The following is a 26,541-nucleotide window of genomic DNA, read 5'->3' as shown; positions in this document are numbered from 1 at the left end:
TGAGCTCATCAGCAGCAGGTTAAAGGTCATAAAACACAGGAAGGGCTCTGCAACAATAGAGACATGCTGCAATTTCTATTATTTTTATTTAGCCTTCATTTGATGGTGACCCCGTCTGCTCATCTCCAGCTGCACCACTTTATCCTGGGACTCGCTGGTGCGCACTGATGCTGTGCAGGAGTTTCCGTACATTGTTCTGAGCACATGAACGCTTCAGGCTGAGCGCATCGTGGAGTGCCCTGCCGCTCTCCTCCACCCTTCCTTTTCCATCACAGCTGAAGTTCAGGGGAGCTGTGTGCAGAGCAGAGGTGAGCATCACTGAGAGACAGGAGCTGGATTCATGCATTGGTGTTTTTGGGACGTACATCTGCACACGTGGACGCCAAAACCTCTCCCCTTGTTTTTGCTTCCAGCTGAACCGCCACTCAGAGCAGCAGGAAACCTCTCAGAGCTCCTGACGGGCTAACGCGTCGTGTCTAATAGGCCGACAGAGGCGGCAGCTCTGCCTGCAGGCACGCCTGTTACTGCGAGAACCCTCCACGCTTCTCTGACTGATGACAGACCCGGTGAGCTCAGGACTGCTGCATGCTAAAGACCATTTCATACAAACCGCAGGATCAGCTGAACACAAACCCACAGCCCCGAGTCTGTGAGCCGGCACCTGCCCGCTACACCATGCAGACCGACGCACACTACTTCCTGCTGGGAGCGACATGTGCGCTAAACTAAGGAACATCATCACATCTCTTCATTCAGTTTGGCACAGAGAGCTGGAGAGCTGTGACTGGACCAGAACCATCAACCACACGTCCTCTCTTTCACACTCACTGTCTTTATTCACTTTATTCTCTTCATGTTCTGCAGCAGGAGGTTTGCAGCTTCGCGCCTCTGAGATGTGCAGATTTGAACTTCCAGCTTTGGACAACGCAAACGGTAAATGAAACAAACTGCTGCCTGTTGAAACCACGAAACAGAAATATGAGGGAAAGCTTGAGCTCTGTCACTGATTTACAGCCCCGGAGATTTTCTGACCTCAGGGTTAACAACTGGAAATGGAGCCACCTGGATGTCTTTATCAACTATCAATTAACGCGCAGCTTAAATATCTCCAGGATGTCGGTGTGACGGCGGAAAGCGTCCCAGCAGCTGCGGGTGCCTCTGCTGTGCATCACCCCCCCCCCTCAAATCCCAAATGAATCATGTTTAAAAGCAGCTCCGCACCAAGCTGTCTCCACGCTCCCCCAAAGACTCTGTACGAGTGTGTGTGTGTGTGTCTGTGTGTGTGTGTGTGAGAGAGTGAGATAATGCATGGGTGATAATTTGCACTGCAGACAGGAAAGAAATGTAAAACAAACAGCAGGACTGCACGTCTGTGCATGCAGACAGAGGAAACAGACGGGTATTCATGTTTCTGTAATGATGACAGCTCAACAGTGGCTTAAGTCCTAACAACACACACACACACACACACACACACACACACACACACACACACACACACACACACACACACACCTATGTCCGTGTGTGTTAAAAGCAGTGTTTCCATTCTGTAGATTATAATCATAAAATCCTTGCCTCTTGCTCTCAGCTGTTTCTCTCACATCAAACTACAACATCACAGTCAGAAAAACCTCCTCACTCTCCCAGCAGATCTTCTTCGTGTCCACTCTAGACCTGCAGTTCCTCTGCCGTCCAGCAGAGGCAGCAGTGAGTCAGTCCCATAGACATGTTAAACATGTTCACACAAACTGTTTGGTCTCTGTGGATCACTTCCATCTTCACAACACCTGTACAGGGGAAAATGTTTCCATAACTCACCTGTTTAAACTGGATTAAAGTTGTCATATCTGGGGGTGTGGCCTCTTTGAAAAAGTTACCTAGTTTGTGGTTTGGACAACTCCAGAGTGCTTATCCTGCTAGCTGTAGCCCACCTGTGTCTGACATCCAGGCGAGCTTTGGTGTGATTGGACGTAAGTGGTGACGGAGTTTACTGAGCAGCTGCAGGTTCTGTGAGGCCATGCTGAGCTCCTCTGAATGCCAGCTGTACCCTCATTTGCCAGCACATGCTCAAACACAGCTTGCATTTATTTGCATCGCAGGTATGCACATATATGTGAGCGTGGCACACAGCCAACCCTCAGACAGGAGTACCTGACGCCTTTCAGATCACAGCTCCGGGGAAAGAGGTGTGTGTGTGTCTGTCTGTGTGTGTGTGTGTGTCTGTCTGTGAGTGAGTGTATGTGTGTGTGTGGGCGCAGACAGACAGATTTAAAAACATGAATCCCTTTTAAGGCCGCCATGTTTACTGAGATATCCTCTCATCTTCAGTCAAGGACTCCAAGAGACAAACACAGTAAACGAGTGTGTGTGTGTGGGAGTGTTTGTGTGTGTGTGTGAGTGTGAGTGTGTGTGAGTGTGAGAGAGAGTTAAATCTTACTTGTAGGGGTTGCTGGGGTCTTTGGCGTTGCAGGCCTCAGCGTGCCCGTTGCACACACAGCGTCCTCCGATACTGATGTCTTTGATGCTATAGTAATACTAGAACACAGATCACAGCAGGAGCTGAGTCAGAAACGCTGCTGGCAGCTTCAGGGTTCTTCTACTGCCTACAGTCACTTCAAAGAAGAACAACACTCTTGCTGGGACAGCTCACACACTGACTCTTCATCACAATTTGACACCGAGTTCTCTGCATCGCTTTCAGAAACGTCCAGATGATGACCACGTCTCTTGTTGTGAAGGCGTATTACAACCATCTAACCATTCATCCATCCATCCAACCATCCATCCAACCATCCAACCATTCATCCATCCAACCATCTATCCATCCAACCATTCATCCATCCATCCATCCAACCATCCATCCATCCAACCATTCATCCATCCATCCATCTAACCATCCATCCATCCAACCATCCATCCATCCATCTAACCATTCATCCATCCATCCATCCAACCATCCATCTAACCATCCATCCATCCAACCATCCAACCATTCATCCATCCATCCATCCATCCATCCAACCATCCATCCATCCAACCATTCATCCATCCATCCATCCATCCAACCATTCATCCATCCATCCATCCATCTATCTATCCATCCAACCATTCATCCATCCATCTATCCATCCAACCATTCATCCATCCATCCATTCATCCAACCATTCATCCATCCATCCATCCATCCAACCATTCATCCATCCATCCATTCATCCAGTCACCCATCCATCCAACCATCCATCATCCATTCAACCATCCATCCATCTAGCCATTCATCCATACATCTATCCATTCACCCATCCATCCAACCATCCATCCATCCATCCAACGATTCATCCATCCATCCATCAACCATTCACCCATCCATCCATCCAACCATCCATCCATCCAACCATTCACCCATCCATCAACCATTCACCCATCCATCATCCATCCAACTATTCATCCATCCATCCATCCATCCATCCATCCATTCATCTATCCATCCATCCATCCATCCATCAACCATTCACCCATCCATCATCCATCCAACTATTCATCCATCCATCCATCCATTCATCTAACCATCCATCTAACCATCCATCCATCCATCCATCCATCCATCCATCCATCCATCCATTCAACCATCCATCCATCATCCATCCAACCATTCACCCATCCATCCATCATCCATCCATCCAATGTTGTTGATGTGATGTTTATCCAGCCTCTGAAACACGCTGAGTGTAATCGTGATCAGGAAATATCGCTAACAAACACGATATGTAAGTCTAGAAAACGCATATGTAGCAGTAAACACCCAACAGCAGCAAATCAGGGAACTATGACGTCACTGCGTGCTGACTGATGATTGGTTTGCTGCGGTGCCTTACCCTGCGGGTGACGGTGGGGTCGCGGAGCGCCTTGCCCATCAGGTGACCCAGCAGCGTGTTGGTTCTCAGGAAGCGGAGCCTGATGTTTGTGGCCTTGGTGAACTCCCTCAGCACTGGCGAATACGAGAAGTTCATCGCCCCAGGACGGCCGTTCACCAAAGACACGACGATCTGAGGACAAAGACAGGACACCTGCAAACACCTGGCAGCTGATCGTTCCTCGGGTCACCTGACCAATTCACTGATCTGATGTTAGCTAACAGCTCAGAATTTCAACCTTTAGTCATTTTCTGCTTTTTCCTCACTTTCTGAACATTATTTATCCATTTGGACCACTCGCTCGTTCCTTTGGCTGATTGATTCCTACGTCTTCCTCACTCATCTTTCTCCCAGCTGTCTTTAAACTGATGTCATTACATAGTCGTTGTAATCCGATCACGTGATTGTCTCACCTCTCCGTTCTCCAGCGGCACGATGCGTGAATACTCAGTGGTGCAGACGATGTCATCATCGTGGCTGATCCTCTCAATGGTGCTCTGTCCAAAACGCTCGATGCAGTCTCTCTTGGAGGCTACACACACACACACACACACACACACACACACACACGAGAAAACAGAAAAGTGTGAGACGTCTGAACGCCTCTCGCGGCGTCCTATGGATCCACCTCACTTTGATAATTAGAGCATCTCTAAGCAGCTGTTCTTAAACACTCCACAGCTGGAGTCATGACCTCCTGTTAGTGAGCACAGTTTAGCTGTTTCCACACACTATCAACAGAAACTGCAGGTGCTCGTCCTCAAAAAGCTCAAAAAAGCACAGCATCACACTGTGGCTGGGCCCATAGCAGGATGCAGTGATGTCATCAGATGTGGGACGAGCAAGAAAGAAATTCACCAGTGATTGGTGGATACAGCGCTAAATTTTGACATGGAAATACCCCAAAATACTGCGAGTAATCCTATGTAATGTCTGCTTCTCAGAGCTTCTGAACTATAGGCTGATCTTAGCACCAGTACCAGTTACTAAACCAGCACCGGTACCGACGCTGGTAGAAGAGAGAAGACAGAGCTGCAGAGATTATTTTGCAGCATTCTTTCAAATTAAAAGTCAAACTAACCACATTCCACATTTATGACATGAATACCTGCATTAAGCTGTCACCTTTTCATTTATCTGCCGCCACCTCAGACACCTGGTGTGAGTCTGAACGAGGCACACATCTGCTAGTTAAACATCACGCTGCGACCTGCTGGCAACAGTCCTGGAATTCCCCTCCAGCTCACCTGAACTGACGACTGCCACAGCCAATCAGCTGGCAGGCATGTGATGTAATGCCCCTCCCCCTGGGCTGCCATTTAACTGAGCTTAGAGGAAGAGTTAAGGTAACCCAGAGGAGGCCAGGACGGTGGAATCTGACAGAGTTTGGCCCTCGACTGTCGGGGTCGTACAGGTGAACATGCGTGCAAGCGTGTGCTGTTACTCACAGGCGAAGTACTGCCATGGCTGGTAGGTCTGCCCGAAGTCCACGGATCTCTCCAGAACCCAGAGGTCAGGCCGCGGAGAGTTGGCGAATTTGATCAGCACGTATGCCACGTGGAAGAGCTGCAGAGACACAGAAGAAGAAGAAACGCTGATGAAAAGCACTATGACCTGGTTTGGATCGTCGATGGAGAAAAAGGAGGACTCACTTTAAAGCAGGAAAAACAAGAAAAAACACAAAAGGTAAAAAACAAACGACAAGACTAAAAGGAGGGAAAAGACGGCGCCGTTCACTGCTTCCTGGACTCTGTGTCAGCGTCAGTGCTGTGTGATGTTACAAACTCTGGTCTCGACCCGACACCAAGCAAAGACAGCCAGTTTATACCAGGGCAGCAGTGTGCCATCATTCATGAATCATCATCAGTTTTATTAACCACTAAATCACTTTTCACAATAAGGACACAACAAAATAAAACACACCTTTCAGCTTTTATTTTGAAACAGTTTTTATGGTTGCACTTCTGTCACACGTCACTGGGCCAGTAACGAGCTACTGCAGCGAGGGTGGATCAGTAACCAATAGCAGGTGACTACATCACCATCCTGTCTTTGATGCCACCGTGTTAGCTGCATCCACAGGCTGTGACAGCATCACAGCAACATCCAATCGCAATCCTTCGCTCTGACCCTCAGCTGGAGCGCAGGCTTCACTGCACAGGACTCACTGCTGTCTCTGTGTGTGTGTCTGTGTGTGTGTGTGAACTGCAGCTTTTAGAGTTTGTGTTTGAGGTCAACATTTGGAGAGGATGAAACAGCAAATCAACTCTCACTGTGGGCGAGGATGCAGGACGTACACAGACCCTACCAAAATAAAGTCACAATACAACAAAAAGATGAAAGATAAATAAAGTATCAGGTATAAATATGCCCCGCGACCCTGAAAAGGATAAGCGGAAGCGAATGGATGGATGGATGGATGGATGGTATAAATATGAAGTGCACATGTATGATTCTGGGCTGGATGGACATGAACGTTAGAGAGCTGTTCGGGGAGAAGAGACGCTGGCTCGCTCTGAGCCGAACAGCTGACCTCTGTGAGGAGGCGCAAGCTACCGTCACAGAGCTGAGCCGGAGCTCCTAACATGCTCCTGCGCACGTCTTTTGTCGTCACCTATCATCCCCCGTTCATTCCCGAAGCTGATTGGAAGGTGATGACAAACCGTTGTGTGTCCGACCTTGACATCACTCCCCAGCTGCAGCAGAACAAACTAAAGTGACAAAGAAACGCGATAACACGAGCTCTGACGACGTCCCGTGTGAGGCCGCGCTCACAGCTCACTGCTGATTGGTTCAAAGCTTCACACGTTCCTGGCTCACGCCTGAATGATGCCAAAGCCTTCATCAGTCCCACGATACCTAAAAATAAGCGCTCATCATTCACGAGAGCAGAGAAATAATCAGAGTCTGATTAATGCGGAAAAACTCAAAAATTTATTTGTTACATTTTAAAGCTTCAGATCAAAGATGTAAACTTTAACATCCACAGCTTGAGTCCGTTTGTCGTCTCAGCCCTCAGGAAACACACAAAGCTGCCTCACAGGTGGAGTTTACCTCAGATGATGAGAGGCATGGCTCTGAGTGGTTCCTGCTCATGATTCACGACCTTGGGAAATTAGTAATTAAACATAATAATGAATACATCGGTAAATGATGACGATCGGTCATTCTGAGCACGTGCAGCCTGAGAGTTGAGAGGTGCTGAAGATCTCTGCTCTTCGTCTCTCCCAGTCTTTGATCAGCTGTCGTCGGAGCTCGGGCCCGTCATGTCCACTTCCTCCTTTTAAAGGCGAGTGCTGTCAGAGGTGATGACAGCAGGAACGCAGAGAGGCTGACGATGACGGGAGACCGGGAACAGGAAGGCCGTCCATCTGTCTGCATCTGTCCAACAGTTTGTCCTCTTTTTAAACAAAGCCTTAAACTTGTGAACTGCTGATTCTCAGCAGTAAAACTCCATATTTCTATTCTCAGAGCAGCTTTGTATGATTCCTCTTCTGGTGCAGTCGAGCAAACTGTTGTTGTAAAAGACATTTCTGACCTTTAACCTGCTAAATTTAAGAGCTCCACATAAACAGCCCCCCCCCCCCTTATTTTCTCTTCCCCTGGGTGTAACTAGAGTTCTGATTGGATAGAAGAAACAAGAGAATGAGTCTCGTGCTCAGTAAACTCCTTTTTATTGGTTTGAGCTTTCAGGTGTGATTGAATAAAACAGGAAGTTGATTCTGGAGATTTTTTTATCATCATGTGAACGCACCTCGCAGAGCAGCTTTCACCGTGAACATGCTGACATGGGACAGGCACAGAGGTGCCGCGGTTTGGTTTCCGCCCCCGTCCGTCTCCGGCTCTCTGTGGGAGCTCGTCTGAAAATCTCTGAACAAAAGTCTCACTGACCCTTTTTCCATCGCACGTCCTCAGGAGTTATGGATCAGTGACGGCCTCCCCGATCAATCAGAAACGTTATCAGGCAAAAAAAGACACTTTGTGGAGCTTTAAATGTGGGAGCAGCTTTCATCTGTCAGCACGTGCAGCACCTTTAAAGGCTTTTACAGAACACTTTGTTTCTCACAGACCGCACACGGCACTAAAAGAGCACTTAGAGACCCGGCTTCATAATGTGACCTCACAGGACGCCGCCGCGATCTGTGCCGACAGCAGGCCTGAGGAGGAGGAGGCCTGGGGCTTTTACCGAAACATGACATGACATCTTCTCACAGGCCTCAGGTTTAACAGCTCTGATGGTTCTGCGGTCCTCCTTTGAACTTCTTGAAACTTTATTTAAACCAAAGTGACACAGATTTAAAACACTGTGCATGAGTGACCTGACTGAGCTGCAGCAGTGTGGTCAGCAGCAGCTACACAAGCGGGTACGAAATCCTGACGACAAGCCTATAGATCAGCCAAAAGACTGAACCTCAGTGCTTACGAAACATCAGACTGAACCTCGGTGCTTACGAAAAATCAGACTGAACCTCGGTGCCCTAGGAAACATCAGAACCTCGGTGCTTAGGAAACATCAGACTGAACCTCGGTGCCCTAGGAAACATCAGAACCTCGGTGCTTAGGAAACATCAGACTGAACCTCGGTGCTTAGGAAACATCAGAACCTCGGTGCTTAGGAAGCATCAGACTGAACCTCGGTGCTTACGAAAAATCAGACTGAACCTCGGTGCCCTAGGAAACATCAGAACCTCGGTGCTTAGGAAACATCAGACTGAACCTCGGTGCTTAGGAAACATCAGAACCTCGGTGCTTAGGAAGCATCAGACTGAACCTCGGTGCTTAGGAAACGATCAGACTGAACCTCGGTGCTTAGGAAACATCAGAACCTCGGTGCTTAGGAAGCATCAGACTGAACCTCGGTGCTTAGGAAACATCAGAACCTCGGTGCTTAGGAAGCATCAGACTGAACCTCGGTGCTTAGGAAACATCACAACCTCGGTGCTTAGGAAGCATCAGACTGAACCTCGGTGCTTAGGAAACAATCAGACTGAACCTCGGTGCTTAGGAAGCATCAGACTGAACCTCGGTGCCCTAGGAAACATCAGAACCTCGGTGCTTAGGAAACATCAGACTGAACCTCGGTGCTTAGGAAACATCAGAACCTTGGTGCTTAGGAAGCATCAGACTGAACCTCGGTGCTTAGGAAGCATCAGACTAAGTCTTTGTTTGTGGTCAAACAGGAGCCGCAGGATCATCTGCAGGTCATTCAAACTCACTTCCTGGGATTCAGCACGAGCTTTAGGACAGAGCCAAGGACGCTGTCTGAGCACTGCTCACGGTCACAGCCCGCATGGTTCCAACAGCACTTCTAACTAACGATGGTCGATAACGTGTGTGTGTCTTTGTGTGTGTGTGTGTCTTTGTGTGTGTGTCTTTGTGTATGTGTCTGCATGTGTTTGTGTGTGTGTGTGTGTCTTTGTGTGTGTGTGTGTGTGTGTCTGGCCCCTCACTGGTTTAATAATTGTACACATTCCTTGGTGGCTCCACATTCCTGGTTCCACAGGTAACTATGGCGATAAGCATGGAGACATACAACAAAGGCACAGCGTGAGGGGGAGGAGACGTTTCAGCAAACACCAATAAGAGAGCAGTAAGAAGGTCACCTGATGCACTGAAGCCACACAGGTTATATTCACCTGCACCACAGAGATCATGTGACCTGGTCAGTTTGTGAGAATGCAGGAAAATTTAAAAGCTGTGAAATATGAACAAAGTGAAGCTTCTGAGTACATAACATTTATATACTGGAATACTTAAAGTACACAACTCAGGTAAATGTACTCCAAGTCTCCCGTCCATTCATCCACTCACAGTCACACACACACACATGCAGATGTCCTGCTGTATGTGTGTGAGCCGTTCCTCCACACTGAGGATGGATTATTGTGGCGTCGGGAGAGGACGAGGAGGAGAGAGGGCGGTCAGAGGGAATAATGGCCGTCTTATAAAGACACGAGCAGCAGCTGCATCTGTCTGCACAGATGTGCTCCCTGAGTCCCATCTCAGGGGTCAGACACTGTGTGTTTGAGAAGCTGTCAGGGGTCAACGACAGCAGGACAGCCCTGTGGCTAATCTGTGTTCTAATCTGTGTAATCTGAGTCTGCAGACGGACTGCAGGGCCAAAGCAAAGAGCAGCTGCTAACAACAAGAACCACAGATTCACTCCTCGTACAGTTTATCAGTCCAGGAGACACGCCAGCTGCTGTGTGTGTGTGTGTGTGTGTGTGTGTGTGTGTGTGTGTGTGTGTGTGTGAGGGTGTGTGTGTGAGTGTATGTGTGTGAGGGTGTGTGTGTGAGTATGTGTGTGAGGGTGTGTGTGTGTGTGTGTGAGTGTGTGTGTGTGAGTGTGTGTGTGTGTGTGTTAGGGCTGGGCGATATATCGAGTTTTTTAAAAATATCGATATATTTTTATACGAGATATAAGATGTGACAATATCCTTTATATCGATATAGTCTGTGTTATGTTATAATTATAGTTGCGGAGCCGCAAGTTTGCCTCTCTTTCGTCCACTTTTGTCTTTACGCAACGTTACTCGACCTCGCCTCTCCTTCAGTGAACACAACTCCCCCTCCTCCCCCATCGCGTCACCTGCAGGCAGCGACAAGATGGACACGGCAAATCTCCGTTAATGAGTTACCGCGCATCACCCCGTGCGTGGGGCTGGACGGCCTCAACGTGTTAACGAGCTAACCACGCAAACGAGCTAACCATGCTAACGCCATGAAGCCCAGAGGGGCTGCACAGCCTAAAATCCTTTCATTTTCTCAAAAGTTGACTGCGCGTCTTTTGTATGAATTCTGGTTGTGCTTGATGACCGCGAGCCGATTTTATGTGATACACAGCGCTCAGCAATACGTCAAAAAATGTTTTAGTTCGACTTTGCTAAGCTACGGAGCTGCACCGCTTGATGGATTGTCGGAGCATTACGGCTACCGAGGAGCCTCGCGGAGTGATACGTACTGTGCTTCAGCGTAATATTACCGTATTGTGTGTGTATAAGGACCATAAATGGCACCTGTTCAGAGACATGGTTACGAAGCGGATTTCAAACTCCAGGCTGTCAGTCACGCGGTAGAAATTGGGAACAGAGCAGCTGTGAAATCTGTCTTTGTTATTATGCTCAGTGTCTGTTAGTTTACATTTTGACTGCACAATTGTGAGCTCTTTGTTATGCACAAAACAACATAGTTTTCTTTTATTTATAGAGCATCATTATTTAATAAATGCTCATAATTTATTTTTGAGTAGTTGTTTTCATGTACATCTATGCTGTATGTTAATAAAAGTGCCTGTGTGACATCTGGGACACAGCTTTGACTAAGAACTCTCTTTTTGTTCTTACTTTATGGCTTTAAAAAAATATCGAGATATGAATTTTGGGTCATATCGCCCAGCCCTAGTGTGTGTGTGTGTGTGTGTGTGTGAGAGTGTGTGTGTGTGTACCTGTTTAGGCATCTTTGTGGGGACCAAAAATTGGAACGTTACTATACTTGTGGGGACCAACAGTCACTCATGAGGACAAACAGCCCATCCTCATGAGTTTGAAGACTGTGTCAGGGTTACAGTTAAGTTATGGTAAGGTTTAGGGTAAGGGTCAGGCGTTATGACAATTAGATGTCCTCTCTAAGATATCAAAACGAGAATGTGTGTGTGTTTCATTCCTCACAGTGCATCTCAGAAACTGCAACATGGATTTATCAAAACTATTCAGCGCCTTCAAGGACATTCCTACAGCACCGTCTCCATGGGAACAGATAAACCCAGGAACAAAATCAGCACACAGCAGAAACAGGTTAGCACTGATGCCTCGCAGCAAGAAGGTCCTGAGTTTGATTCCACCATCAGGCTGGTGTGTTCTGCTCCCACAGTAGTATGAATGGTTGTCTGTCTCCCGACCCTGACAAGGATAAGTGGAGGAGAACAGATGGATGTAATCAGGTCTGAGTTATGAATTTAAAGTAAGTTAATGCACTAACAGCTCAGGTCGAGCCGTGCAGAGGAATATCTCTGTCTCTCCCCTCAGGGGGTGTGTTTCAGGAATCTCTGTCTAATTCTCTGCTGGAATTCCAAGTCAGAATTCCCAGCCTGGAAAAGTCTCCCCAGTCCTCTCGGATTTCACTGAGAACATTTTGTGACAGTTTCAGGTTTGGCTGTGTGAAGCGAGGCGCCTCTGTGGCCGGGGTTGGTGCCCCGTGGAACAGTCACAGGTTTAAAGGCCACGCTGCGTTCCTGTCGGGTGACAGCTGTGATGCTCCGCAGGGTTGTGGATAGTGCATTACTGATTAAAACTACCATTCTCAGAGTCGGACACTGTGAAGGAGTCAGGTTCAAATAACCTCAGGTCGTTTTTCATAAAGTGCCATCATGCGGCCCTGACACAGAGACGCACAAACACAACATTACACTTCTTTGGACTCAGGTGGAGCGCTCCCACATCACAGCTGGAAAAGCCAAAGTTAGCCCCAAGCTAGCCGACATGCGAGGTCGTGAAAAGAGCGTGATTCCTCCGTGAACAGAGTGAGGATCAGTGCACCTCCATGAAAACATAAAAGCTGCTTCTGATTCTTCCACAAGCTGTTCCAGGCCTAAATCCTGGGCGTAGAAACGAGCCCGCATCCTGAAGCTCCACCGCGGCCGAGACATGGCCTGCTCCTGGGCGGCCGGTCTATACACGCTCAAACATGTCAGTCATGTAAAGTTCACGGCTCTGTCATCAGCTGTGAGGCTCTGACATGAAAACGTGTCGGGACGAGAGGAGAGGGCGCCTGGAGACGCGCTGCCTTTCAGGAATGTCACCGTAACGGAAACACTGACTCCCCCCTGGAAAAATCACATCTACAACAAAAACGGGAAAAGTTATCTTCAGCACTCAGCGCCCAAATCCTCCATACCCAATGTCACTGTGATTATGTACATCTTTATTTACAGTCTATGCAAACCATCTCACAGCTTTCAGTTAAAAGTTGCACTTTTTCTGGACTTGACTGCAGAAGACGTGAGGATTTATTACAGTGCTGCACGCATTCTCCGGGCCGTTTCATGTTTTCTGGAAAAAGGAAACATTTTTCCAGTTTATGACAGATTTGCAATGTCCGCCTGGGAGATAAGACTCTCCCTCCCTCAGAGGACAAGTCAGCTGAGCACGAAGGGAGGACGGAGCAGAAGGAAGGGAGGCTTCCCATCCCGTGACCTCGACTTTCATGCGCTCTATCCAGCCGTTATCGGAATAGACGGCTGGGTCACATTCTTTAATTACAGGAGGAGGATGAAGAGGGGGAGGATGAAGACGAGGAGGAGGAGCGATAACAGAGACCGAGTACAGAGAGGGTCACGGAAATGAGCTGCAGACCACAACATGAACGTTCAGAGTAGAGGTCAGAGGTCAACATCCAGAGTGAGAGAAGATGTCGGCTGCCAATCACAGTGCTGACTGGTCATCACAGCTGATCTCAGTCCCTCCTCCTCCTCAGTTAGTGACACACTGATGAGTAATCAGTAACTAATCAATCACGCTTCATGGAGTTTGGAGGCTGAAGCTGGTTTAGGCGTCGCAGCCGAGCGGATGGTGATTTGTTGACCTCGCGGTGTTTTCCTTTGCAGCTTGTGATCGAGGGTCAGTCGGCTCTGGCCAATGACGTTGATGACAGTGGTTCAGCAGTCAAAGCTAACAACGTTTAGCCGTTAGTTTGGGTTAGAATGAACATTGTCAGCGTTTTTTTCTGCCTGGAACAGAAATACAACGTTTGTAAATCCCTGCTGAAGCCGTGCAGAGAGCTGTCATGGTTCTGGGTCGGTGACCCAGTGCTTTTGATTTTTGTACTCTTATTTTTGATATTATGAATTATGACAGTGTGTTTTGGTTTCCCAGTATTCTGTGCTCCCTCTGTTTTCCGTCGTCCCTGCCTGTGTATCCCCTCTAGTGTCGTCAGGTCTCTGTGTTAAGCCCGCGTCTCTGAGTCTGTGTCTTTGAGTGTGTGTTTCCTGTTTTATTTTGAAGGTCCGTGTCTGATCTCAGTGTGTTCAGTTTACGCTTCCTCGTCTCGTCAGTCCTGATTTCTCCCAGCTGTGCTCTCCTTCTGTGTCTCATTCCCCTCGTTACTTCCCAGTGTATTTAAACCCTGTGTTTCTCTGAGTCAGTGTCGCGTCGTCCCTCTTGCTGTGTGGATCTCTCTGTGTCTCCCCGTGAGTCTTAGTTTGTTATTTCCCAGTTTAGTTTAGTTTAGTTTAGTTTGTATGCTTTTTTTTTTTCCCTGCCAGCCAATAAAGCTGTGACTTTGAGTTAACACCTTGAGTCTGAGCGCCTGCATTTTGGGTCCTACTCCTGCCTGCCACACTGCACTCCTTGACAAGAGCAGCTTCCTGTTTCTGACCGTGCGATGTCCATCACACTGACAGAAGTCTCCCCGACGTGCTGAACATTCCCAGTGTGACGAACTGGCCGTTAATGGTGTCTGGGAGCGCTGAGGCCCTCCAGCTGTTGGCCCTGATGGATGCACTCGCTGCAGCTGCCAGCTTGTTTCTGTCAGGCCTCCGTGGACGCCTTCCTTCCTTACTGTATCTGTGCTTCGATGGCCCGACGTGGAACAGGCCCGCTGACAGTCACGGGGTCGCCCGTTTACCGGCTGTGGAGATTTATGAAGAGGAACGGTGCTCAGAGATCACAGGAAGTCCTCCAACCTGACCCTTTCAACGGGGCCAAGTTCATCACCAGCTCAGCTGCGTCACTCAAACTACGACCATTACTTCAACCATCACTGAGGTGGGCGCCGCGGTGACGCTCTGCTGCTCTGTAAGCACTCAGTGAGCTGCAGCTCCGCCTGTGTGGTGGCACGCAAACACACCCCACCTCCACTCCCACCACCTCTTTATGACCGAACTCTGAGAAAACACTCCCACGCCTCCTCCCTCCTCTTCAGCTACCTAACCCTGACCAATCACATCCCAGCTCTCCAGGAAAACAGAGAAAATGGTCCCAGTTAAACGGCAGCACAAACCAGTATAAGTCTATGTCGGGCTGCTCAGACAGCAGGCTGAGAACAGATGTGTCCAGATGTGTTCGATGTGAGAACATCTGCAACAGTAACCATCAGCCTCTGTGAACAAAAACTAAGAGCTGTTGAGCCTTCCTCCTCCTCTTCCTCACGCTTTGTGCTACCAGCCCAGCACCGACCGCGAACTATGAGCTACACCTGACAAACTCCGACCTACGCCACCAACCTGCTGTTTAAGGAGTTTGCAAAGAAAAGCGTCTGGACTTCTTTAAGTTGCTTGAAGACGTTTCACCTCTCATCCGAGAAGCTTCTTCAGTTCTAAGGTCAAATGGTGGAGAGTCGCAGATTTAAACCCCGTGGGAGTGTCCCCCCAAAGAGGGACAAAGGACCCCCTGGTGATCCTCTAATCACATGAGCCAAGGTGTGAAAGCGGGTGTGGGACCCCTTCACAAGCGCATGGCACAACATAGAAGAGCCACCTCCACAGGACAAGACTCAGCAGTCCATCTGCATTTAAAGGTCAAAGGTCACTCTTTCGAGGATGCCAATGTTCACATATTGGACAGAGAGGACAGATGGTTTGAAAGAGGAGTGAAAGAGGCCATCTATGTCCACTGTGAGCGACCATCTTTGAACAGAGGCGGTGGTTTACGACACCAACTGTCTGCCATCTATAATCCAGTTTTGAGTTCCCTCCCCAGACGCCTTAACGCCCACTCACATCCTGGGCCATCTGACCTCAGGAATTCACATGACAAGGTGGGGCCAGGTTTCACAATGAGCTCACACGAAACCCTGGCTGATTAGGTCCCACACCCACTTTCACACCTTGGCTCATGTGATTAGAGGATCACCAGGGGGTCCTTTGTCCCTCTTTGGGGGGATACTCCCACTGGGTTTAAATCTGGGACTCTCGGCCATTTGACCTTAGAACTGAAGAAGCTTCTCGGATGAGAGGTGAAACGTCTTCAAGCAACTCAAAGAAGTCCAGACGCTTTTCTTTGCAAACTCCTTTGACTACGATGACCTGGATGACTGAGAACCTTCACAGACAACCTGCTGTTTCCTCACCACAGGACCAGGTGTGATGGTGTTTTACACCTGTGATCACTCCCACCCATTCTATTCTGCATTAGCATGTTGCTATCATTAGCCTTCAGCTGGACACAGACACACACACACGTCACAGCTCGTGAGCAGGAGGTGAAACTTGCTGGACTAAAATAAAAAGCTGAGATTGTGCGGTGTGTAAACAAAGACCTGTACGTGCTTCCTTTGCTGAACACGACAAATACACAAAGCGTGACCTCGTGCCCTCTAAAGTCCACGCCCTCTCTCTCCTTCGTTTCAGGAGAAACTCAAACAACGAGAGGCCGACTCATCACATTAACCCCTCTCTCTCCTCTCTCTGAGCTGCCGTTCCCTCCCCGGCCACGTTTCTTAGCGTGTATTTGCCCTCCTTCATCCCTGATAAATGAAGATGACGGATGGGTTGCTGAGTGCTCCTCAAACGTCCTTCCAGACCTGCAGGATCAAAGTTTGAAGGCAGAAATAAGACAAGAAGGGCGGTTCAAACTATAAGTCACACACATCGCTTTGCCTCCTTCACATTACTGCACCCGTCAGTGTAACTGACTGATGATGGACAACAGGAAGCGTTGGAGAGGAGGTCAGTGTAGAGCAGCCTCAGAGGTGAAAAATAACGGCTGGTTAAATTCGGCTGCGAGTGGGACGTGTTCAAAATATCCTGAGCAGATTTAGAGGAGGCGACGGAGTGAGAATAAGTGACCGAGGGTTTCACAGTAAACACCCGAGTTAAATCTGGTTCTTCTGTCTCTCTGAAGGAGCTCATTGTGCACCAGCAGCAGGACATTAGCATCAGACTATTCTTAGTGTGGGCCGGCCGAGCGGGAAGAACACAGCTCGCAGTCTGTGGCGTCCTTCAGGACACGGCTGGCGCACAAAAAAACCTTCTGTCAAGCTGAACTCGCTCTTCCTCCTCCTGCAACGCGGAGCTGAACTCTGAAACCCAACCTTCTGTCAGAGACACAGGAAACCCCAATGCTTTGAAGACCACGCCCACCTCTCACCGTCAGCCAGTGGCATTCACCTCACAGCAGCCGTATGATTGGTCACATAAATGCTCCCGAAGGCTCCAGCAGCACAGACGCAGTCCAGAGGTGGAGCTCAGGTGAAGCTAGCAGCTACAGCCACCTGTGTCAGCATCCACCTGTCAGTCACACTTACCACAGTTATGCTTGTTCAGGTGTGTTTGACCCTCCAGCTCCTACAGAGGTTTTTCAAATATCTCTAAAAATGAAAGACGTTAAACGGTGAGATAAGTAGCTCCCGTTATCACTGAACCCTTTACACGTGTTGTGTTTTAAAAACAGCGTTTAAAAGTAGATAAAGTCCTTTATTCAAACCTAGTTTCTTTAATAACTGTCGGCCTCTCACCTGTGTTCCAAAGTACTAAGAATGTCAAAACATCTGTCTGATAATATTATCGTATAATCACTGGTCTGGATTTATAGTGAAAATGTCTTCAGCCCTTCTACAGGTTTGGATGATAAAAATATTCCCTTGTTTGTTCCCCAATTTGTCAAAGGCGTTTGACACAGTTCAGTTTAAAATTCTCTTAACAAGATTAAATAAAATTGGAACTGGAAATATTAGATAACAATAAGAGAACAACATGTCTCTGTTAATAACCAGCATTCAAACACAGCTAAACTTGTGGGTGGGGTTCCCCAAGGTTCTATTTTAGGCCCTCACTTATTTTTAATTTACATTCATGATTTTGAAACTATGTCTGTAAAAATGTACTCCCTCTGATGTTTGCAGATGACACTTCTCTTATCTCACTCTAATTTTGATGGTCTTATAAGAGAAGGAAAGAAGAATTATCTAATGTTTCTCAAAGTTAACAAACTGTCACTTTGTATTCTTAAAACTAATTTTTTTAAATCTTTATACAGAAACAGTTATATGATGTGTATTTATTATATTTGTAAATTATTTTATGTAACTTGTGTGTCCGTGCTGCTAACCTGTTAATGTTAAGGTGGGAGGTGACTTTTAAACTGTATATTATTATTATTATTATCATTATTATTGCTGTTGATTCTATTTGTGTGAAAACAAAACAAAACCCCGCCCCTAATTATGCAAACAGGTGAGTTATAGAGACGTCCTCTCCCCGTACAGGTGTCATGAACAGTCTATACATCAGGCTGTATACGTGTTCGTTTTAACATGGGAGTCTATGGAGACTGACTCACCGCTGCCTCTGCTGGACGGCAGAGGAACTGCAGAGTTTAGCTCCTTCTGAAATTAGAAATAATTTCATATTTTTCTATAACACAAATGATGGCTGTGATATTTTCTTGTTGCAGTTCCTTTGGCTTCTAATTCAACAGCTAAACTAAAGTCTCTGTCCTGCTGCCTGAATTGGAAATGTGCTGAAAGACAAAGTTTGTGAAGGGGCGTGGCTAGAAACTCTTCGAGGGGTCTGCTGTCTCAGCCTGATCCAGGGAACAGAGAATCCAGCCGATGAGTAAATAAACCACAGGAAGAGAAGTTAATCGGTCACAAACAAACCCCATTAACTCATCTAATCTCCTTTTTAATGAATGTCCCGTTAATCCCATTCCCCCGCCTGCCTGAAGGCTCTGACACTCACATCCAGCTGTTTGCCTCGTGTTTGCTCTCCAGCTCTTTGTGAATGGCTCAAACACTCCGGCTGACACAATGGTGCCATAAAGGGCCCATTGAGGAGTTCTGTGAATGCAGATTCGCCGCGATGGCCGGCACCACTGCGGCATCAAAGGGAGGTCACGAGGGCGAGCAAATACTGCGAGACAAAGAAAGGGAGCTGAATGGACGCTCAGATCGCAGAGGGATCATTCCGAAACCACATCTTCCCCCAAAATTGGACTTTTCCCATTTTCTGGACAGTTGTGGGTTACTGGGATCAGCTGACAGCGACGCCGCAGAGCGCCCTCTGCTGGACAGACTATGCAACATCAATGATAGCGTGGATGTTTGTTTTCCTCGTCTCTTCTTTACTTTTTGAATTTTCATTTATCCATAAAGATCTGCATATAGCCAACGTCAGCCAATATTTCACTCCCAAACTGTCCAAAAAAAGCTGCGATAAACAATTTTCATCGTTGAGTCGATTTTTGAGGTTCTCGATCAGCTGATTAAATCCTGAGCATGACCTGATGATCAGTAATAAGAACAAGCTGGAAACAGATTCAGGCCGTTGTGGTTTCAGGTGCTGCTGAGCAGGTTAGGGACTTGTGTTTAAACAACTATTAACATATCTTTATTTTCACGGCACATTCAACCTGAAACACGTGTCCGTGTCGATCCTTCTTCTTCTGTATCAATAACAAACTCCTGAGAGAAGTCACTGAAACAAATCTGTCAAAGCACGACCCGAGAAATCCCCACAAAACCAGAGATCGCGGTTTAGACGCTGTCCTCACGTTCACACCTGAATCGGCAGGTATCGGGCTGCTCCCACGAAAAACCATCTTCACGTCGTCTCCCTCGTTCTCGAGGCGGAGACCAGAGGAAACTGAGGGGGCAGGTACAGCGGACATGTTTCTGTGTGTTTGGGGTCAGAGGTCAAAGCAGAAAGAAGCTGAAGCCTGACAATGACCTTCGACCTGCGCCAGATTACATGCAGAGCGAGAAACGATGAAACGGGGCGAGAGGCTGGGAAACGGTCGACCACGCCCGAGCCTCACTTTACTACTTCTTCTCTTCAGCGTATAAAGCAGCACAGACTAATGCGTCTCCCTCGCAGGTCTGAGCTGCGTGCAGCGCTCTGATTTCTGTGCTGTCGTCGGCGCTCTGCTGGGCTGCGGTGGCGTTTCCACAGTGAGTCACGCCGCCGCACAGAGGCCTTCTTTCTGTGTCTTAGATCAGATCCTCCTTCCCTCGTAGCGTTCGCTTTGAGCTCCAACAGTCGGACTCATTCTTCCGGCCTCTGCCGCTGCGTCCTCTTATTTCTGTCACCGCGTGCTCATCAGGCTTTGTCTTCCTGTTTTCCTCTTTTGTCCGTCGCGCTCGGGGTGAAGCGCCGCCTCTGAAGCGCACACAGACGCTGACACACAGCCCACATTTTTCTGTCATTCACTTTGTGTAGTGAGCAGGAAAATGAGGAGGAAGAGGGAGGACTGTGACCTTAATAGGAATGAGAGAGGGAAACTGGCAGAGCTGATGTGATGGAGGCAGCGTGCAGAGTTTATCAGGCCGTGTTGATGTTGGGGCCGAACGAGCTTCAGTAATCTCATGTCTACATTACACCTGCACAGGTACACAGCAGCACTCACCCATCACGTTAGCTGAGGGAAAAGGACGAGCGTGTTCACTGCTGCTGACCTGCAGCTCTATTTTCAGCTACATTTCAGCAGTGCTGCAAACTTCCTGTTCAAATGTTTCAGTATAAAAGTCCAACAGTTTATTCAAACTTACAAAAATAAGATTTAAGTATGACCTTGGTGCTCAGGCTCACCTGGGGGCTCAGGTGGAGCAGATTTCTGTTGCGCTCTGCTAGTCGTTAAAGTGACTTCCTGCTGCTGGCTGACTCTCTGCTGGGTCACATGACACTTTATTGTTAGAGGAGAGTTTAAGGTGTCTGTGCGCGGCCATCCGTGCACGCCCGATTTCAGATAAAAGGTAAACAGACTTCAGACGGTGCTCGAGATCAGAGGCTTTAAATGTGCAGGCGGGTCCCACGTTCACAGGTAGCACTGAGTGTGTGTGTGTGTGTGTGTGCGTGTGTGTGTGTGTGCACACTAATGATGCAAAGTTTTGGGGGTTTTCCAAACACTCGGTGAGCCCGCTGGCACCATGACGTCCAAACCACATCAATAGCAGGAAGAAAAGAATGGGCTGCAGCTGGCACTGTGCTGCTCGTACACTCGAGGAACAATGGAGCAGGACCGAGTGTGTGTGTGTGTGTGTGTGTGTGTGTGTGTGTGTGTGTGTGTGTGTGTGTGTGTGTGTGTGTGTGTGTGTGTGTGTGTGTGTGTGTGTGTGTGTGTGTGTGTGTGTGTGTGTGTGTGTGTGTGTGTGTGTGTGTGTGTGTGTGTGTGTGGGGGGGGAACCTGTCCTGGAAAACCACTCCTGCCTCATGTCGATCTACTTCACAGCTGCAGCCAGGCTGTCAAGGATCAAGTCCCTCAACTCACAAAAAACAATCACTTCAGCTCAGACGGCGTCCTGTCACATGACTTCACAGTGCCATAAACAGCGTGTTCAGCTCTGCGCTGTGTTCTGTGTGTCATGTATGATACGCTGGAGATGTCTGAAGAGACGCAGTTTTCTGTGAGGACGGCCTGTGAGCGCGGACGCTGCCTGAACCTTTGAGTTTGAGCAAAAGCAGCTCTGCAGGAACCCTCGCTCACAGAGCTCACCTGAAGAACACACACACACACACACACACACACACACACACACACACACACACACACACACACACACACACACACACACACACACACACACACACACACACACACACTCTAATCATAGCTTATCGAAACACACGAGCTCCTTCCTCTGTCGTCTCCTCCTCTTTCTATGCCTTCACCTCCTTCATCCTGTTAACCTCCATTTTGACCTCCTTTCCTCCTCCTCCTCCCTCGCTGGGAGTTTTATTTCAAACTGTATTCATGGGTCTATTATTAGGCTTTTTCCATCTTCCTGTTTTTACCTGTAATAAACATTCCACTGTCACACATTTGAGGAATTAAGCTGTGAAAACACACACACACACACACACACACACACACACACACACACACACACACACACACACACACACACACCTGTGCAGAGTGAAAACACACCACTGTAACATCACACTGTGTACAAAACACAGACAGCTGTGACTGATGTTGAAGTATGAGCTCATGCAGTGAATCACATTCTTCCTACAGTTCATCGAGTAGCTGTCAGTGCTCTTCATCTCCTCCTCCTCCTCAGCCTTTCTAAGTGTGCATACTTCAAAGGAAATATGAAGGCTGAGACATGCACAGAGGTAGATTCATGTATTACAGATATGAAAAGAAGGCCTTAAACCTGAGTATTTATGATCCTGTTCACTTTGCTTTAACAACATCATCCTTCTCTTTTTCCTCGTTTACAGTACAGAGTGAAACCACAGGTGTTTCCAGACGAAAGATGAGATGAACCTGTTGGTTCTCCTCATCTGGACGTGGTGTTTTCATTTTTCAGCAACGCAGTGATATATCAGCAATTACATTACAGTTACAATTATGTCGTGACTTGTGTAACAAAGGTCTCAGTTATCTGCACACTGGGCTGAGGGCGACGCCGCTGCCCGTCAGTATATTAGTGTGAAAATAATCGGTAACTTCCATTTTGAGGGATCGCATTTTTAGGAAACTCGACCTCGACTTAAACATGACCTGAGGTCATGAGGTCGAGCTCACTGACATTCAAACCCACCCAAGATTTTCAGTACGTGCACCTATGGTATCAACTTCAAAATCCTACATTGCTCTGTTCTCAAGTTATGGTGTTCACCGGCCCATCCAACCGCCTGGTGGGGGTGACGAAAACGCCCCTCTGTTCAGACAGAGAGCTAAAAACCATCAAACATCCACGTTTTTTTTCTCCCTGACATACAATCAGCTGATTTTAGGTCCAGTCCCTGGAGGAAAATGTTGGTGCGTACAGTGATACAGTGCGAACAGCGCAGATATGGACATTACTTTTATTTTTATCGAACAACAGGACAAGAGCGCAATGGTAAAATGCAAACTGCATCCAGGACAGAAACATCTGCCTTACACTGCTAACATCTGCACAGACAGCATGCTAACGCTAAGCTAATGCTAAGCTAACACTAAGCTAGTGAAGAACCCAGAGTGATGTTAAAGCCGAGTGCATGCAGACTCCAGTCCAGCAGCCAGAGCCTGAACTCGGGTAACAAACTGATGAGCAGTCAGGCTGTTTCTACCTGTTCATGTTTCTATAGCAGCATCACCGTGACGACCGTAAATACTACAAGAAAGTTCACACGTGCCGTCATTAGGACGGGGATTTGTGTTGGTGTGTGTGTGAAAGTAGCTTCAGGTTTATATCGTTAATTATGTCACAATGAGTTTCGGGGGTGAACACTTTCAACTTAGCGTCAATGAACCAAACATGATGAGGAGGGGACGGTCTGACTGTGAAGCTGCTCATTCATTGGTTAACAGCTTGGCAGTCATGTGTCCTCAGCCAATGAACACAACACATGTAATCGTCTGTTCAGAAACACGACATGAAAAAGATTTTTACAAAACAGAGTCTGACCCAAAAAACTCAACAGGACAGTGTTTACAGAGGTCAGAGGTCAGAAAGACGTTTTCCCCATTGACTGTAGAAAACATGGACGACGCCACAGCTCCCCAAAAATGAAGCCAAAACGTCTCTATCGCCCCCTGGTGTCTGGCTGCAGTATAGGTCATAAACCCCGCCTCCTCCATGTTAGCGGATGGGACTGGGGTCAGACTAAAATAAATTTATTCTCCTCAGATAATTTTTTTCCAAAGATTCTTTCTTTTGTTATCAATAGTTCTCATCATGCTGATTGATGTCCAAGGGGTCTCCTTTCCCATAAGTTCGGGAATAGCAGATAGAGCGTAGGCTCTGAGAGGAGGGCCAGCGTTTACGTTACAAAAACACGACCGAGTGTTTTAACCTGACAGCCTGAGGTGTTCTTCAGTAAACTGGACTACCCGACAGAAGGACCCGAGGCCCCGCTGCACTTTTTCGGTAAGTTAATCGTGTTTGGAAGCTAATCCGTAACTACCGTCCTTAGCTAGGTCCTGAGACCTAGCTAGCTAAGATGAGCACTCGGCTGTCAGGGTTCGTTTAGCTAATCTGTGCAGGTGAATGACTTTACTAAAGAAATCAAGAGAAACGTTCCGGGCTACTCAGTCACTAATTACTGTTACTGTACTTTTATTACAAGTATTATACTGTAAAAGCAACAGGCTGCACCCTGCTGCGGCTCCTGTGCAGAACTGAATATTAAATATGTGCAAACAGCAGCATGTTTTCAGTCTCTTGCCACATCTGTAAAGACAGTAACATCTTTTTAAAAGCTTGTACTTCAGTAACTCCTCATTAATCAGGAACTATGGATTAAAGTACTGTAGTGTACTGTAATACTGAAAAAATGTAAGAGAAGAACTTCAGAAGAACTGCAAAATGAACTGATGAAAACAGTACAAAGGTTAAAGTACCACACGTGCTGTAGTGAAAGCTGCAGCTTTATTGATAAAGTTAAAGACAAAAAAAAAAAGGATTAATCACTCATGTAACTGTGTCACTATATATCAGCATTAACAGGACCTCAGTTTGGTGTTTCACAAAGCTGCTGATCTCAGACCTGCACAGCTTCCGTTTTAAACACTTGATGTACTCAGCTGCATGAAGAGCATATGAGATTTTCTCTGGCACAATTAAATAAAACCTGATGAAGGTCAAAGGTCGTCACTTGTATGTTGAACTACAAACTTGTCATCTGGAATTCTTTCACAGTTTTTTGCAGATAGTGTTATTTACCATAAAGTGATTCAGAGTTATTCATACCAGAGTAACCAGAGAGGATCATATATTTTTAAATATATAACTTTCTACAGGACTGAATATAATATCTTTATGTAAAAGTCCGGAGCCTCTGGGGAGTATCCGAGTATTTATAACATTACACAAACCAAAGGTCTCCATCACAGTGTTCATGAAATGCTGGGTTTATCCATCTCCTGGATCGGGCCTACGGAGGAGTGCTGAAGATTTCCCTGTGAGGGAGCTGCTGGTGAAGATCATGAATCCTGCTTGATCAATGCGATGAGCTTCAGTCTTCCTGGTGTTTCTTAAATGATGCCTCTTTCAGTGGGTCAACAGCACCTCTGGTACAGGACAGCTGTGATGAAAGAAAGGGAAGAAGTTTCTCCAAACCTCTGGACCCAGGAAACCCAGCTTGGTCCTGATGGTCTCCCTCACTAGTTTCTCTCCAGGGTGAATGTAGCTGTTGATATAATATGGACTCTATTATTAAATGAAAAGAAGAAATTAGACTACACTACTGAAACGTTCTGCTGATGTTTTTAAAGTCTCCATGTTACCAGGCTGTAGAGGGCTCTGAAGATTTAAACCGTTTTAGATCCATTACACTCACAGTCTTATGTTAAAATCTCAAAGGACAGCATTACATGTTTGATATTAACAGTAACTCTGGGCCTCTGTAGAGTGTGCAGCTGATCTCATCGCTGTCTAAAAATGGATAACAAACATAAGAAGTGCTGAATCCTTCAATAACACAGACTATTAGAGTAGCAGGTGTGTAGCATCGCTAACTAGCTAGCAACAAGCCTCCAACACAGTGCGTATGCTAGCGGCTAATCTAGCAAACGAATTAACAACAGAGTGATTTTAGAACTATAAGATGATAAGCTGTGCGTCTTTTTTTATAACAGTGACATGGTTGTATTTACCTTAATTAAACGAGTCGTCAGTCGCGGTAAACCAGCAAAAAAACTCGAGCAGCCAGGCTACGTAAAAAATTGTAGGGGCGTGTTTGCGGTCATGTCCAGCGGGTGTGTGGGCGGGGCGTTACACAGTCGCTCCACCTCAAGTCACTACTGCGCAGACTCTGGCTCCAAATTTGCAAGATGGCAGCCTCCACAAGCGGGATATTTTGGCTTCATTTTTGCACCATGGTAGGAGGCGGAGTCGCGTCGTCCATGTTTTCTACAGTCATTGGTTTTCCCACAGACTTCGATGGGATCAGAAATCTTATTGCAACCACAGCTATCGCCATCTGGTGCCATGGAACGCAGGTTTCGGGCACTTCCTCCAATTTACAACTATGTTTCAAACCGTCTGTAATTGCAAAATACACGAATGTGCTCACGATTGGTTGAGGAGTGGGCGTGAACATCGAAGCACGAAAAATATTAAAGATCCACAGGAACGCCACGAAGCTCTGACACCTTCAGCTCGTATGTCAGAACTTCACTGAAGGACCAACAACAGCACAGGAAGAGCAGCCCACACAGCCCTGCTCATGACACTGCCCCCTGGTGACCGCAAACAGCTACAACACGTAGACGATGGTCTGCAATAGATTTCCGGCAGCCCTGGTAGGACCGCCAGAGTCTGGTTTCTCTTTTAGACTGAGAGATAAGGAGGAAGAGGAGGGTGTCAACAAGGAGGAAGAGCAGAAGAAAAAAGACAGGGAAGCAGAGATAACAGGAGTCTGGGCTGGGCGCTATGTGGGAGAGATAAGTGAAGGAGGAAGATGTGACCGTATACATTTCTGCCTGCATGGAGCTCGAGATCAGGATTTCACCGTTTCACTGAACACAAACACATACACACACACGCACACACACACACACACACACACACACACACACACACACACACACACACACACACAGGAGAGGCAGCTCTGCGGGTTCAGACAAGCTGCCTCACATTCCTCTCTCCTTTATTCAGGTGGGGGGTTAGATGGGCACACACACACACACACACACACGCACAGCGCCCACCTATGTTCTTTCAGGACAAAAGTAGAACCTGAAGTCCCTCCCCCTCT

The 26,541-nt window shown here is 47.4% G+C and overlaps 1 protein-coding gene across 3 annotated transcripts in view; it reads right to left on the bottom strand.

Moving 5' to 3' along the window:
• The window catches only part of lama5 (laminin, alpha 5), an 82,766-nt gene that overhangs the window by 51,340 nt on the left and 4,885 nt on the right, over nucleotides 1-26,541 (bottom strand). For all 3 annotated transcript variants that reach the window (XR_005609527.1, XM_039604087.1, XM_031749990.2), the window contains exons 3-6: nucleotides 5,363-5,480; nucleotides 4,328-4,446; nucleotides 3,876-4,046; nucleotides 2,441-2,538 (exon numbers count right to left, since the gene is read on the bottom strand). Coding sequence is in view for 2 of the 3 variants with exons in the window: in XM_039604087.1 (XP_039460021.1) it covers nucleotides 2,441-2,538; nucleotides 3,876-4,046; nucleotides 4,328-4,446; nucleotides 5,363-5,480 (506 nt within the window). In the remaining variant the exon portion in view is untranslated. The remainder of the gene's footprint in view (nucleotides 1-2,440; nucleotides 2,539-3,875; nucleotides 4,047-4,327; nucleotides 4,447-5,362; nucleotides 5,481-26,541) is intronic.

This window comes from Oreochromis aureus, linkage group 20 (assembly GCF_013358895.1).
Source record: "Oreochromis aureus strain Israel breed Guangdong linkage group 20, ZZ_aureus, whole genome shotgun sequence".
NCBI lineage: Eukaryota > Metazoa > Chordata > Actinopteri > Cichliformes > Cichlidae > Oreochromis > Oreochromis aureus.
The sequence above is the reverse complement of the archived record's forward strand: the minus strand, read 5'-3'. Positions and strand labels throughout refer to the sequence as shown.